Source organism: Antedon bifida, chromosome 4 (genome assembly GCF_963402885.1).
Source record: "Antedon bifida chromosome 4, ecAntBifi1.1, whole genome shotgun sequence".
NCBI classification, from domain to species: domain Eukaryota; kingdom Metazoa; phylum Echinodermata; class Crinoidea; order Comatulida; family Antedonidae; genus Antedon; species Antedon bifida.
The window spans coordinates 17,216,922-17,232,510 of NC_136229.1; the positions used below are offsets into that span (position 1 = coordinate 17,216,922).

General features: G+C 31.3%; 1 protein-coding gene across 2 annotated transcripts in view; it reads right to left on the bottom strand.

The window, feature by feature from the left end:
• The window catches only part of LOC144840605 (mitochondrial thiamine pyrophosphate carrier-like), a 49,157-nt gene that overhangs the window by 11,491 nt on the left and 22,077 nt on the right, over positions 1-15,589 (bottom strand). Inside the window, exon 6 of one of the 2 annotated variants that reach the window (XM_078696480.1) lies at positions 8,110-8,199. In XM_078696480.1, coding sequence (XP_078552606.1) covers positions 8,110-8,199 — 90 coding nt within the window. Of the gene's footprint in view, positions 1-8,109; positions 8,200-15,589 lie in introns of those variants that run through there. The other variant, XM_078696483.1, reaches the window with a different exon arrangement.

The window sequence follows — 15,589 nt, forward strand, 5'->3', positions numbered from 1 at the left end:
ATCTTTTTGCTTTGAGAAAAGAAATATCGAAGAAATAATGTAAATGTCAATATATTGAATGGGAATTGCCGTACGGTGCAATAGGTACCTCAAAGGTTTTGAATCCAATGTTGCCGTAGGGTTTCCAAGTTCAGAAAAGTGCTAAACAAAAGTCCTATTCATCAACCACAATAAATATGTTTTAAAATCATAATAGGCCTACATTTAGGCAAGTGCATGAACACCTGGTGGAATATTAACATTGATTGGTTCACAATATAACAATTCTTTAGCTAAGTAGAATCCACACATCTGTTACTATGGCAATATCGCTAATGCCTGAAGTTAAAAGTTGTTATTATACATTTCTTGTTTTCAGTTCAAAATGTTGATACAAACCACAGATTGAAATTTCACAATTATTAGAAATATAATGGATATGATATGGTAATTGATGCTGATAAATGAAAAATATATTATATATATCAACACATCAGGCAAAGAACATTAATTCTAAACCTTTTATTTATAACAGTGTGGCATTATAGCTTGATGCTTATTATAATTACTTAGTAAAATCTTGGTTCGAATCCTGTTTCTAGTCTCTTTCAGTGTCATTGAAAATACACTACACCTCCTTTGGGAAACATATATTCCCTTAATATTAAGCAGCCACTAGGGGTCTGTTTCTGCTGCAATAAACGGTTATTTTAAAAATGTAATTTTAATTTTGACTGCATTTCTGCTCAATTTTTGCTCCAAAGTAACAGTTAAATCAGTGGGTGGTCATTGACAAAAATTAGAATTACCCAAAATGCAATTGGTGCTGGCGGTTAATTCAAACGTTACTGCAGTGTAGTTGACTCAAGGTCATTAGCTGTCAATAAAAATAACCGTTATTTTGTGTTGCAGCTAAAAGTTACCCAGCAATAACCGGTTAAAGGGCGTTCTAACACCAAATTTAATTGGGTGTTTTTAACCGTTATTTTGCGCTGGTTACCACAAAATTGTCCTATTTCTGCTCCCAAGAAATTGGGAGTTAATTTATTCACAACGTTTTTAACTGGTTATTTTTATGCAGCAGAAATAGGACATATCATGGGAAATGAATGACAGATAATTACACTACAGTCAACTCTATTCAGGGGACAACACCATCCAGGAGACACTTTAATGGCCCCGAAGGTGTCCATGTTATGTGTTCTACTGTATTTAAAATGCAATATTCCAATTATTTGTATTAAAGTATCTAAATTATATTCTAAAATTAGAACATACCTATACTCATTGCAATCACAGATTACATTTGAATATACATTGAGGAATAATAACCAAAGCTAAGTGATATTGTACCCTCTAGCATATTCATATAATATACACAAGTGTTTTCTATTTTTCCTTGTAATTAAGAAACCAACATCATTTTCTAAATGGCTCATAGCACCCTGGAATTGTATCGACCTAAAACACTCTCACTACGGTATACTTCCAAAATATTCAATAATAAAGACACACAAACACTCTATACCTACAAACACTCTATGCCTCAATAGATGCCCATAGCACTAAAGATATTGTATACCTTTCTAAAATATACCCTAGCAATTCTCTGGGCATGTACAGAGTACTTCATTATTCCCTCGTAGTTACTGTATTTCCTTCAACATTAGATGGATATAAGTGCTCTGTATATCTGTATTATTCTGTATATATCTTTCAAATTATGTATGCCTTTTATTTTTTTTGTTATAAATTTTCTGTTCTTTTAAACCTTGTAACTGGGCCATTTTGAAAAGCAGTACTACGTTACTGAAAATGCAATCCAGTCAAAAGAAAGAATAAATAAATGAATAAGATCAACCCAGAGTTCTTAACTTCTTAACACAAAATATCCGTAGTATATAGTTTCGTTTAATTTTGGACAAAATCATAATTTTCATTGAATTTATTCATTTTCATAAGGTTAATAGACATTCTATAGAACTTTAGAACCTTGATGTACAGTTCCAGAATAAAACTATAACAAACAATCCAGTGGCCGTATTCACCAATCACACTTAAGTGAGATATTTCCTATTTTATATTAAGTATTTTACTCAACTCAATGAATATTTAATTATTTCCCTTAAATTGTATGTACTTAAATAGGAGATTTTTCTTAATTTTAAGTGTTTCCCTTTAAGCCTAAAGGTGAATGGTGAATATACGGCTACTGGCATTTACTATTTCTCAAAATATTCCGTTGCATTGAAGCTGCTCAGCCCCCAGCATCTGTACAATCTATGAGTCAAGTCAAATAGTAAATTTCCATGAGATAACTAATACAGGTTTTCAACTTTGATCATCATACGTTTTGCCATTTGCTTTCAACCTATTAATTATGTCATTGGTAATTATGTTATTTTCAATTTAAAGTTAATTATTTTTGGCATCTTGTCTATAGGAATTTCTACAGAATAATAAATTTCATACCTAGGTATACTTAGGAATTTTAGATGCCACACACCTACTGTCAAATATCTGAGTACTAGTACAACAATCGCTGGATTTTATTGAAGTCAAATTACATACAAATAAAACATAGCAGCTAGTAGTAGGCCTAGTAGCTGAATTACGAGTTATATATATATATATATATAATTACATAGTATAATTATTACAAAATGTCATTAACAAAAACAATTATGTTGATCAATTTGAATATTGGAGGATACATTTTAGCTTAACATCTGGGCTGTGTTAATTTATTGTTGAGTTATTCTCTTAGAAGAGGGAGCAAATCTTGATGACAAATGTTATGCCCGTACCCCTGTTTCTTTGGAAATGTAATGCAAGCTAAAGTTTGACCTCATTGATTTTTTAATGCCATAGGTTCCTTCGGACTACCAAATCTTTTTTTATGGTGTATCTAGAGCAGTTGTGCATAGGGTGCATAAACATTTTGAGCAAAAGCGTTATAGAACAAACACAAACTGTATTGAAGGACCAGTCCTAGAAAAGTGGTCTTTAATAGGGGACCTTATATTAGTAAATTGGAAGGTGACCTTTGTAATACAAATGTAAATTGTAATCCACTTGTAAATCAACAAGCAGTCTTTAATGGAACGTCTATTTTTAAATATTATTCCTGCCGGCATATGAAAGGTTTCGGCCGTTAAGCTATAAATAATGAAGTCTACATTTAAACAGCGACAATAAAATGTTTTAAATTCTCGGGGGAGTGAGAAACTTGTGAAGCGCAACTTCAAACCTGCGATGCGCTTTCATGACGTACTCGGGGAGAACTTAAGTTGTATTTGATTGGTTTATTTTGAGCCATTATACATACTGTGAAGGTCAGTAAATCGCACTAGTAAAAATATGATGAATAATGTGCTTAATATAATATATTAGATGATCTATAATTTTTCAGAATTTATACAATATTTCTTTTCGCAAATAACTATTCTGTTTCTTTTATTAATAGAAATTATGATTTATTTCTTACATATTTAGACACATGACCAAGAAGCCATGTCATAGAAATCTTGATGCTACAGTATATGTAATGCTCTTGTATTTAGAGACTTGAGTTTTCCACAAATTGGATACAGTTTTTACAGAATTTTGAACAAAAAACAAAATTACTGTAAGCTACCAACATTAATAGTGTCTCACAAACACCAAAAAAACAATTTTTGTATACTTTTTTAAGCTATGTTAAATACTTCGGAACTTGTTTTGTATTCAAATGTGTCTAGTAAAGGATAACATTATATCGGATATGCCTCTTAAACCTGGGATACATCAGAATCATATCAGCTGAGTATATCTTGGATTACATCCGAGTCATATCGGAGATACATCCCAGTTAATAAAAAAAAAAGTTAATTAATAATACCTATCATTTGGATACTCTTAACTCTAGTGCGTATGTACACAGCTTTAGCCATTTTTACCCAAAAAAGTTTAGCTCTCTTAACTAATACAGTAATAGTAATATCAAACAGACGCAAGGCTCTGGTTTTTCACTTTTATTCATAACAAATTAGATAATAATCAAGATGAAACATTAATATAAATAAAAAATGCATTTTGACAATTAAAGTGATCAGGATTTAACATTTCAATTAGGTGCTATTAGCGCATATGTTGTTAACCTTTAAAATTGATTAATTTCCTAATTGATTGATCACTTCATAACACAATTTGAGTACTGAACATAAATGTAATTCAGCCATAAATGATTGTTCAATATAAAAGCTATTCTCTAACACTTAACCTTCTAAGTAATAATACCTATGCAAGGTTTCATTGAAGTTTTTTTTTATGTTACCTATAATTTCTTTTTAATGAATGAGACATTCAAATACAACAAACGAAAACTGGACAGAAGTTAGTGGTGCATCCAGGATTTTTAAAACAGAGCCTTGCGCCTGCCATGGTTCTTATGCAACTACATGGTTAAAATTGGCTAAAATTATAGCAAACAAAAAATGGCTTAATTAGCCATTAATTAGCCTAATATAATAGTATGTAATGCTCTTATATATAATAGAAATTTGAATTTTCACAGAATTTTGAACATGAAGAGAATTAAGCTACCTAAATTAATACAGTGTCTCACAAACACCAAAGAACCATGTTTTTCAGCTATGTTAAATACTTTGGTTTAACTTGTTTTGGTAGGCATCATAAAAAAATGTAGTTACTGCAGATATTTCAACTTATAAGTGAACAAAAAGCAATAACATTTTTCACATTTATTATTAAAAGATTGGTAGAACAGAACAATAAATTGGTAAAAAAGCTACTTTCTGGAAAAACTAAACATCTTAACTTCAAAGGAAAAAATATAATATGTAAAGAAAAAGTCACATGTTTTGTGTCGACTATAATTTTCCTGCTAAATACATTTTGAAAAAATTATGATATCCGATAAAATCCAGTGGATTTCAACCATATTGATAAATTGAATATCAAATCAATTTACCTATTAATAACAAAACAGAATGTCAGATGCATTAAAATATTATATTTATGAAAAAATTAAATTCATCAGACGTCAATAGAACATCATAAAATAAGATAAAAATGTAATCCAGTGCTTGAAAATATCTGATAATCATTCATGTGATACGAAGCAGTAATCCATGACAAAAAAGATGATAGAAAATGTAAGTCCAAATGATCCGGACGAGAAAAAAATGCTTAGAAAAGAAATTGTCGCAAAATAAAAACACCATTTACAGACTTTTTCCAGAAGATTCACTAAATAATTTCAGATAAAAAGTAAAAGAAGAAAAAACTATGTCCAATTGTCCCCCCAACAAAAGGTTTATTTTCTTCTCAGAAAGAAATTGTCGCAAAATAAAGATACATTAAAGACACCTTCCCTACAATTTGTGACGTTTTATAAAAATAATACATATATATTACTTTAAAATCATTAAACCAGGTCATTCCTTGTCTTAAATGTACGTTTTATGGTAAATTATGATAAAAAGTGACAAACTATGCACTACCTAAGTAGCTCGCGGCGACTGACCTCTCGTGGGCGGTCTTAGGCCTAGCCTAGCTAGGCTTAGTTTTGTAGGCCTAGCTGGTAAACATCGGTAACGTATGAACATCGTACGCTAGCTATATACCTAGCCTGACGTTGCTGCATTAATTGTCTTTCTATTTTTGCCAGACAAATTGCGAAAAACCCGGTATTTTCGCTGAAAAGTTAGGAGTCTTCCATTTGTTTTGGCCTCACGATCGACTGAAAAGTGGGTGAATTACAGAAGAAAAACAAAAATATCAATCCGCGCGCAATGCATTTGGGATTTATAGCGGGCCGCTATAATTATTAGAATCAACTTATTTTTCACATTTGTAACCATTTAAAGACGAAAAAAGTTATCGCAATAGGACCATATAGTATTATTTTTACATTAAATATAGTTTGTGATCTTAAATTAGATCTAAAAAACGTAGGGAAGGTGTCTTTAATTAACAATTTCAGATAAAGTAAAACAAGGGCAACTTGTAAATAAAGTGACAGAATACTTATTGAAAAATCAATGTTTCATCTATTTGATCATTTTCAAGAAATTTTAGCTATTTAAAGTAACATTTATTAAATATGATTTATGTATTTTGGTGATCAAGTATAATAAGTAGATGATGAATGTCGAGATTACATTTAATTGGCAACTAAGGGTATATCAACTTATTTGTTTTTTTCTTAGAATCAAAAATTTAGATTCGTTTGAAAATGCCATCATATTACAACCTATATTCAAATACAACATTTGTTGCCGTTAATCAGTGGAAACTCTAGAGAAATCATTCACGGAGTTAATAATTCTCAGCTTAAAGGGAAAAAAAAGATGATCGATTGTAAAATAGAGAAATTAAGTCGAAATAAACTGGAGTCCAAAGTTGTGGAGTTGTCAGTGAATGTAGGTTGGATAAAGATAGATGCCTTCTCATGCGCGTTCTACTCGTAGTCTTTGCTGCGATATTTTAATAATGTTCAAATTGATGTCAAGGGCAATGAAATGAAGTCAAATCTTTGGCTGCGTTATTCCCTTAGGCCTTCATTTGTAGCTATATATCAAGTGTATGTGAACGAAAAAATACATGATTTTTATTCGAAAAAAAATTCACTGCTAACTATGTCTGTGCCATACATATTGATGCAACTTATTGTTGCTTATTTGCTATTATTGTTGTTATTTGTGGCTAATAATAATAAATGACTTATATAGTGTTTTTAACAAAGCGCTTCATGATAAATTAATGTTTATAATGTGCTAATGCAGTCAACAACATACTACTGTGCATTGAGCTGCCACCAAATGCTTATTCATCCGGGAAAGAAATGCCCGGTACACCGGAGTAACCCCTTCAAAAGATTCACTGGGTTCTTTAAAGTGCACACAATCCAGATGTGTAACACTGGATCTCCAGTTTTAAATCCCTAAGATAACAAGTGAAAATTATGATGGTCTTCTTGCATACAAAATTAAAACAGTTATGGAAACATATAAAAAGGCAATATAAAACATTTTATAAAATTTAAAATCAATTATCAACATCCAAGATTATTTTTAAAAAGTGTAGGTTCCCTTGCAAGACAAGCACAACTACAAAAAATGCTCTACATAAACTGAATCTCAAAGAGGAGACAAGACACCTTGCGCAATTTATATTCACTTCTATACATTTACTGTGATATTACATTTTGAAAATCCAAATATGTAAAAACAATCATAAAATAAAAATGACAATTTATGTACATAAGCTATATTTTTAAATATTAGCTATCAACAATTATTAATGAAAACCAAACGTTTAATTATTCGCAAAGAAGCGAGCAATATTATAATGTCACAAATAATCATCTTTTATTCCTTCAAATCGGTTTTGATTTTCCTTGAAGATGCAATTCAATACAAAACTAGCGATTCATCAACGGAACTTATCTATCTTGACTTCTATTACCGTAAATTTATGACTTAAATAATGGTCAGTTAGATATATGGACAGAGTTTTACTGCAAACTTGTTTTCCTGTTTCAATTTTAAAATAATGGTGTACGATCAATCATGTTAGATATTTATAATTCGTTTCAGGAAATAACACGAGAAAAAGGAAGAGAAGTGGATGGAACATTTCTGCATTTAACAACAGTCAAATGCTGATTGTATGAACGTACCCTTATGCTATGAGAGAGGTACGGTAACACCAAATGGGTGTACTTTTGTATACATCTGTTCCTGCAAGATTGTACTGCAGATGAGCAAGTGAGTGGGCAAGCTGTTAAGACAGTGGAACCATAATACCTAGCCATAACATCTGCAAGGGTTTGAGCCTTGTTCGCTCCATGGTTCTGGTGGTAGAACACGTCTTCTTGGATAAGGACTATAATCGGTACCGTGGTCCCGTGTACACATCTGGCTCATGTGCACTTTAAAGAACCTAGTACATCTTTCGAGACGAGTAGGGGGTTACCCCGGTGTACTAGTTTACACACAGCTACTGTCATAACTCATCATGAGGGCCCTTTGATTGTCAGCATACGCTGTTTAGGGCGGAAAAAAAATAGGAAGAAAAAAAAAAAAAACTGACAGGATAGAACGATGAAAGAAAAACAATTCTTACCAATGAGAACGGCAGCTTCAATTACAAGAGGTAAACAAGTGACACTGCTCAGTTTACAGATGGATCTATATCGGTTATCCTGCTGCAAACCTGCAAAAAAGTGAAAGTATGTTATGACGAATAAACGATCAGGAGAAGAAGCAGAAAACGAATTGATACGATTGCACAGCTATCATTACAAATGGTGATATTTTAGTAGGTATAAATATCTGTGAATCTAGGCATTCTGGCACCAGAACTAGTAAAACATACAATATTGTTTGAAAGTTTGCAAGAACTGCTGATAGTAAAATAAGGTTTGTAGTACACATGAAATAAATTCCTATACATATGAAGTAGGTAATATTGACAATGTCCTAAAATGATATGTGGGCTTATAATCAATGATAAACACAAATAGACAAATACATGGATGACTATTAATTTATACTCTACGGAAAGTAACATTTTAAATAGACTCAAATATTACGGCATACGTGTTTTACTATTCTTTTTCTAAAGTTACGTTCTTTTTTTTTCTAATTATGCTCACATGAATTTCGTTTATGTCTCGTCTCGCGTATATCTTCACCATAGCTATGGTGTTGTACACGATCGAGTCTGTGTACCGTTTATCCTATTTTGTGTCTGTAACCTTTGTTATAGCAGCCATGATGCAGATGTAGTGTGTGTGCCGATTTGATGCAAGAGACGTCTTTATTTTGTTTGCTATGTCAGTCCTTTTAAATGGGCCATCATGGAGTATGCGAGACGTAGAATATTGGGGACTAATGCTCTTTCTACACTATCAAACTTTATGTGACAAAAAAAATTTTGATGTGCACATATATGGACACGATAATGTCATATCACTACCATATTTGGGCACATCAAAAAACTAGTTTGATGGTGTAGACAGAGCTTTAAAATGTCTGCCTACCATAGCTGACAACGGATACAGTCCCCCATAAATGGATCGTGTGATAACATTCTTCTGACAGGATTCGAACTTACAACCTCTCCCTGACAAGGCAAGACATCATACTCAATAGCAAACACAGTCTTCTTCACCAAGATGGTTTAGTTTTATTACCTACTTCACCCTTATTAAAAAGACTGTCTTGTTTTATCGTCTGCATCATACTTTTTAACCTCACAGAACTGAACTATAAAGAAGTGCATTGTGTCAGGATAAAGTATGTTTATTTCTCATTCACTTTTATATCTTCTAATATGTTTATGTCTTTCTCACACACAATACTGCATGGAGGTATAGAAAGCCTAAACTTCAAGTAGCTGGAAAGTTTGATGTGCCGAAATGTGGTAGCGATATGCCCAAATATGGTAGCGATATACCCAAATATGGTAGTGATATGAATGACATCATCATCTTATCACCTTTTGTCAATGATGATTGTTTATGTTGATTTTGTCGGCAATAAAGTAAAGTACAGTATAGTATATATGGATGGGCACATCACATTTTTCTTTCTTTCTGTCACATAAAGGTTTGATCGGATAGTGTGGACATACAGTAATATGCATCACATGTGGCACTGCCCATTATTATAGGCAAATTCTACAATGCATATAATGTGGCACTTGAATATTAATTTTAAGGCTACGTCTGCTTATGGTCTACTATAAATATATCACATACATGTGTGACGCGGCTGTATTACAGAATTTATATATATACAGTATAAACAGTATACTATAATATATATAGACAGTACAACTACTACTACTACTTATTGTATATGTTCTATATAATGTGTCTTATTAATTCATTTAACTGTGCCTTGGAACAAAAATTGTACCACATATTCTAGATATGATACAGAAACCAAAAAAGTGTTGATAATAAATAATTAATAGTTGATTATACAGCCCTTCAATTTTTCACACTTACAAATTCATTTTAATTAGCACTTAAATTGGAAATTAATCATTTTAATTAATAGAATTCAAATACCATATTATTTTTTAATACCTATGGAATAGAGAATATACTGTGTTACAGATTTCTATATTTACATTCTATACCCAAACTCTAAATAGTTTGACATAAAAAATAATTAGTTCTAGGTCCTGTATGTGAAAACCCAATTTTCATTGCAAATTGTATTAGTATAATATTAGTATATTAGTATTGCGAAGAGAGCTTTTCCAATTTCACACATTTATTTTAACATTATATTTGAGATAAATTTTTTACTGTATACTGTATATTAAAACATAACTGATTGTATCCTTATCTGATTGGTTAATTTCATACCATGTGCCATTGTGTAATAATTATACCGCATGGTAAATGTTCTATTTAATGTATCTATTAAATGGTTCTACTGCAGGTTCAGCTTTTTGTAAACATTTTGAGAATTTTCTGACTGTTGCACTTTCGAAAACCAACATGTTTCTACTTTACTGCCAAAATTTGAGAGTTTCCTCCTACCTAGCCCATTCAACATAAAATCAGTGGATTAATTGAATGAATTTTATGAATAGGTTTATTATAAAACAATATAATTATACTAAATAATAGTTTTGAATATATATAAACAATAAGTTGTTGAGTACAGTTACAAAAAGATACAAAATTTAAGGAAAATTAGGAAAACCCAGCTGCATAAATGTGACCAACCTATGTGCGACTATACTCAAAATTAGGTTGTGCAATGCAACTTCTTTATAACAAATCAGAATTGAATTGAATTAAAAAAATGAAATGATAGATTAAATTCACATGGTACATCAACTTGTGTAGGGCAACAAATTCCTTCAAAATGCAATTTTTCATTAAATTTCCCATTAAATGTTACGGAACTAAGCAATTTAAAATATGCTTTTAAATTTTAGATTTAATAGCTTCTACACATAAGTATCTGTAGATGTGATTCAATTCCAAGTTCTTAGCTTTTCAATTAACAATAAAAGAATGTAATAGTAGTGTACAAAAGTATTTCTTAAGTGTTGAAATATAGGTCATGTGATAACAGCTGAATTGCGTCAAATCCTTGATCAAATTCTTAGTAGTAATCAACTGAAAATCTTCGCATCCTCGCAAACAAGAATGAACTTTAAAAAAACACTCGGGTAGAAATTGCCAAATCATTTAGAACCGATTAAGAAAGCTGAAATATTTTTATGAAAAAAGAGATACTAAAAAGTGAAAAATTATATTGTGGCTACAGTACTTCCAACCCAGAGCAAAACTGTTCTGAATTGTATTAAAATTATCTGGCGTTTCAATCTTGTTCACTAATAATGTAATTTTAATTTAATCTGAATTTCACGCCTTTTGGATGTGTTTCTACTATTTTTACCTACTTATTTTAAGTGTTTTGCACTGCATATGCTTGGTCTTCCAAGCTGTGACCTGGGATGTTTGTTACATCCTTACGTTTTTTATTTGAAATAAAGGATGATTTTACAAATATAGTTATGACAGGGATGTGTGCTATTTACTTTTTACGGCAAGATTAAACTGAATCGGTGTACAATACAAATGACAGTAATTATTACGTTTTTAAAACCAAATATCAAGGAAACAATATTAAGAGCAACAATGAGGTTTGAGTAGAGTGAAGTAGCTGGAAGGAGATGAGAACAAGAAGGTCAAATCTTCACAGGACTCAATTTTTGAATAATTATATTTCAATAGATCACATGGAGGCCTATCTATGACATCATATAAGTAAGCTATACCACCGCCTTTGAGGTTCTTCCATTTTTATCATAGGGGTATTTACATAGGTTTAAAAAACTAGGTTCGTTTTGATGAATTACAAATAAACTTAAAAGATTATTAGTAACAATTTAATTTATAGCAAAGATGTGATATAAAAAATACACTCTGGATCTGCCACTGTATTGGCTGCCAGTCTGATCATTATGAAAATAATAAGATACAAACTATAATTTTAATATATTAATATTTTATAATTAAATTAATTTAGATTGAAAATGTTCTTATTTTTTGGGTTTTTTAAATTTATTTATTTAATTATTATTCTTTCTTTATTCTGCAGGCACTTTCAGTACTAGTGCACTGATTTTCAAAGTGGTACAGTAATTGGAAATATCATAACAAACATATTTAATAAAGTAAAGACAAAGAATAATCAAAATAATAAATAGAGAAAATATACATTAAAAAATAGAAATCAGTTTTAGAAAAGAAAACTTGTAATTGTATTTTGGAATGAAGTTAATTTCAATGTATTTTACACTTTGTTGAGTAAATAATATTAATATAACTACTGTATCATATGAAATCAAATTATGATACGGTACTTCGTTTTTTATTATTTATAAGGAAGTGGTGCCTCTGTTACAAACAGGAAAAATACAATTATTATTATTATTACTGTTAACATCCATTATAAAGTCTATAAATAGTAATGTTAGTGTACGGAGTAAACAGAATAAAATTGACAAACTGTAAATATGAAACCAAACGAAAACAAAACTGGCATGCCTTAAAATTCCAATTACACCCATACTGATAAAATTAAGCGTTCACATGAAATCTGATCGAACATGTCCGCCCTCAACCTAGCTTCCATGCTGAGTATGGACGGATTCATGTTTTTGCAGGTGGGAATATAACCACAGGGAGTAAGCAACTAATTGGAATAGCCTTTGGTGGGTAAGAAAACCAACTGGAATAGCTCCATACAGACTATATGACAAGAACAGTATTGAAACAATTACGTTTTGCAATTTATTATTTGATATTTTATTTATGTATTCCATATTCTTTTAGTAGAGTAGCCCTCTCAGTGACAAACAACGCTCTTCAGAGGGGCCCTACGGCACAAAATTGTAATTTAAAAAGTAAAAACTGATATATTTTCACCCTTTGTAATTTCAATTCAATTATATTAGGCCTGTCTTATCTAATATATTGTTGCATATATATTTTTTTACCAAAGAAATGTCTTTTTTTTAAACATTTAATAATTAGAATGCCACTAAAGCGATCTAACAAAAGGCGGTAAATTGCCAGTCTAGAAATATTCATCAACTACAGCATATTACCTTTTTTATACCGACAACGTCAAATATTCTTTTTTATGGTTGCCATGACAATAAATGGCATCAGTTTCTAAGGAGCTCATCATCTACCGTTGTTCGTCTCTTATTGTTTAATCATTATCAATTACATTTTTGATTGTCAAAAGTCGGTACACTTCACGGCATGAAATAAGAAATAATTACAGATGAATTCAGATTGTAACTTCAAAATGTCATTCAAAATAAAAAATTATAATACTTTAGAACTCCTCCATTTAGGACACCACTATAAGGGGACACTTTCTGATGAAATGAGTGATATGAGGGGTAGATATATTTGTTAACAGTATAACCAACCTGTATTCAGTGAACACCCATATTTTAAAGGGACACTTTATTGGGTCCTGAAGGTATCCCAATATTAAAAGGGATTCTACTAATCAATAAATAATTATTTTAAACAGATCATTGACAGATGCTGCAGTCGTAGAAAGCCCATCAGCCTTCATTAGAAAAGTTCACATTCATTTTGATTTGCTCTAACTGTATTCTGTCTCTTTTATGTGTAAACTGACTTTGGAGTAGGCTCAACCGGCTCCACTACAGTGATTAAGTTCACTTAGACCCTGGTCTCCCCAATTTCAGTTTTTTTTGTGTTAAGTATATTATATTGAAATAGACCGAATAAATAATGAAATTAAACATAATGCGTTAGTTTATATAAATTACAAAAATGACTCAGTGTTGTGTCTGGGTGGCTAAGCTGCCAAAGGCCACATATGTTTGCCTGATGGCCGCAACATACCAATGACAGTGGTTGTCCAAGGCAGAACGGTTCGAATTTAGTGGGCATGCAGAGCAAATTTGTCCTGAAAATCACGATCCTTTTTGAAACAAAATTGCATAAATATACTAATGAAAACATGCATTCTTGAAACAAAAACTGATATAGAGAACTCTATGCAACAATTAAGTATAGCCATTATGTGAGAAATGCCTAAAGCACTTTTTGGATGACGACATAGTTAAGTGTTGAAATATTAAATGACGTATGTAATACTGTATTTCATTCTTTTGCGTACCATACCATTATACCTTAATAGTTTGATTAACAGACTTTTCGATTTTGAGAAGGTATAATTTATTAGGGAGACAATTTGTTGGGTTTTCAAGGTGTCCCTTAATAGTAGGTCTACTGTAACATAAAAAAAAACACTGGATAGAATTAAATACTGCATAACCTAATCTATTTAGCTTAACGTGATATTTTGCGATGAGCATTTTGTAATCGTTAACTTATGAATTGTCCCCAAGGTTTTAACAGCAAATGGCAAATAAATCCATTAAAGGTATCATAATCCAACATTATACATCTTCAACAGGATATCATTAACTAATGCTAATTAACTTGCCATTTAATCATAGATAAATCGCCTTTTTATGCTATACTAGCTGCCATACAATATCATTGAAGAAAGTTTGTACAATTTGAAGCCTTGTTCAAACGTTTGACCAATCATGAGTGGATAGCTGCTCTTGACCAAATCTGAAACTACATTCAAAACAAACTACATGGTCGCTTTTGTCGACGCACACTACAAGTTTGTCTTTGAATGCGTAACAGTCTTATAAATGTTGAAAAATGGCTGCTGTGTAAAGAACCAATAGAACTTTAACCGTCCAATAGAACTAAATACTGAACTGCATTTAAAATGGCTGCTGTGTAATAGAACCACTAAATAGAACTTTAACCGTCCAATAAAACTAAATACTGAACTGCATTTAAAATGGCTGCTGTGTAATAGAACCACTAAATAGAACTTTAACCGTCCAATAAAACTAAATACTGAACTGCATTTAAAATGGCTGCTGTGTAATAGAACCACTAAATAGAACTTTAACCGTCCAATAAAACTAAATACTGAACTGCATTTAAAATTGCTGCTGTGTAATAGAACCACTAAATAGAACTTTAACCGTCCAATAAAACTAAATACTGAACTGCATGTGACACAAAATTAACCAACCAAATTTTACAAGGATACACTCAGGTGTGTTATAATACTGTAAACATCTTATATGGACACAATGTGTTTTGATCAGGAGTTTTGGTAAATATCATTGTAATTATTGATAAATATATCATCAGTAGGTATACTTTCCATTACTATTCCCTGTGGCAATCGTTCTTGTGGATTCCCCCTGTAGCGAAGCACATTTGTGAAATCCATTAAAGGTATTCTGTTGGTGGTTAATATGAAGGCGACAGAAGAGAAGATCGAAGAGCCGATGACAAGATAGCTATGAAAGTGATATTAACGCAGCTGACACTGATGACAACATACAACGGTGTAAATAACATAACAAAAAAGAAAATAATTACATGTATACGAAAAACGGGATTCATACCTGAGGATGCTTTAGGCTAATAATGGTAAATTTTAAAATTATATTGTAATATGCTATGACAATCTTTATTTGG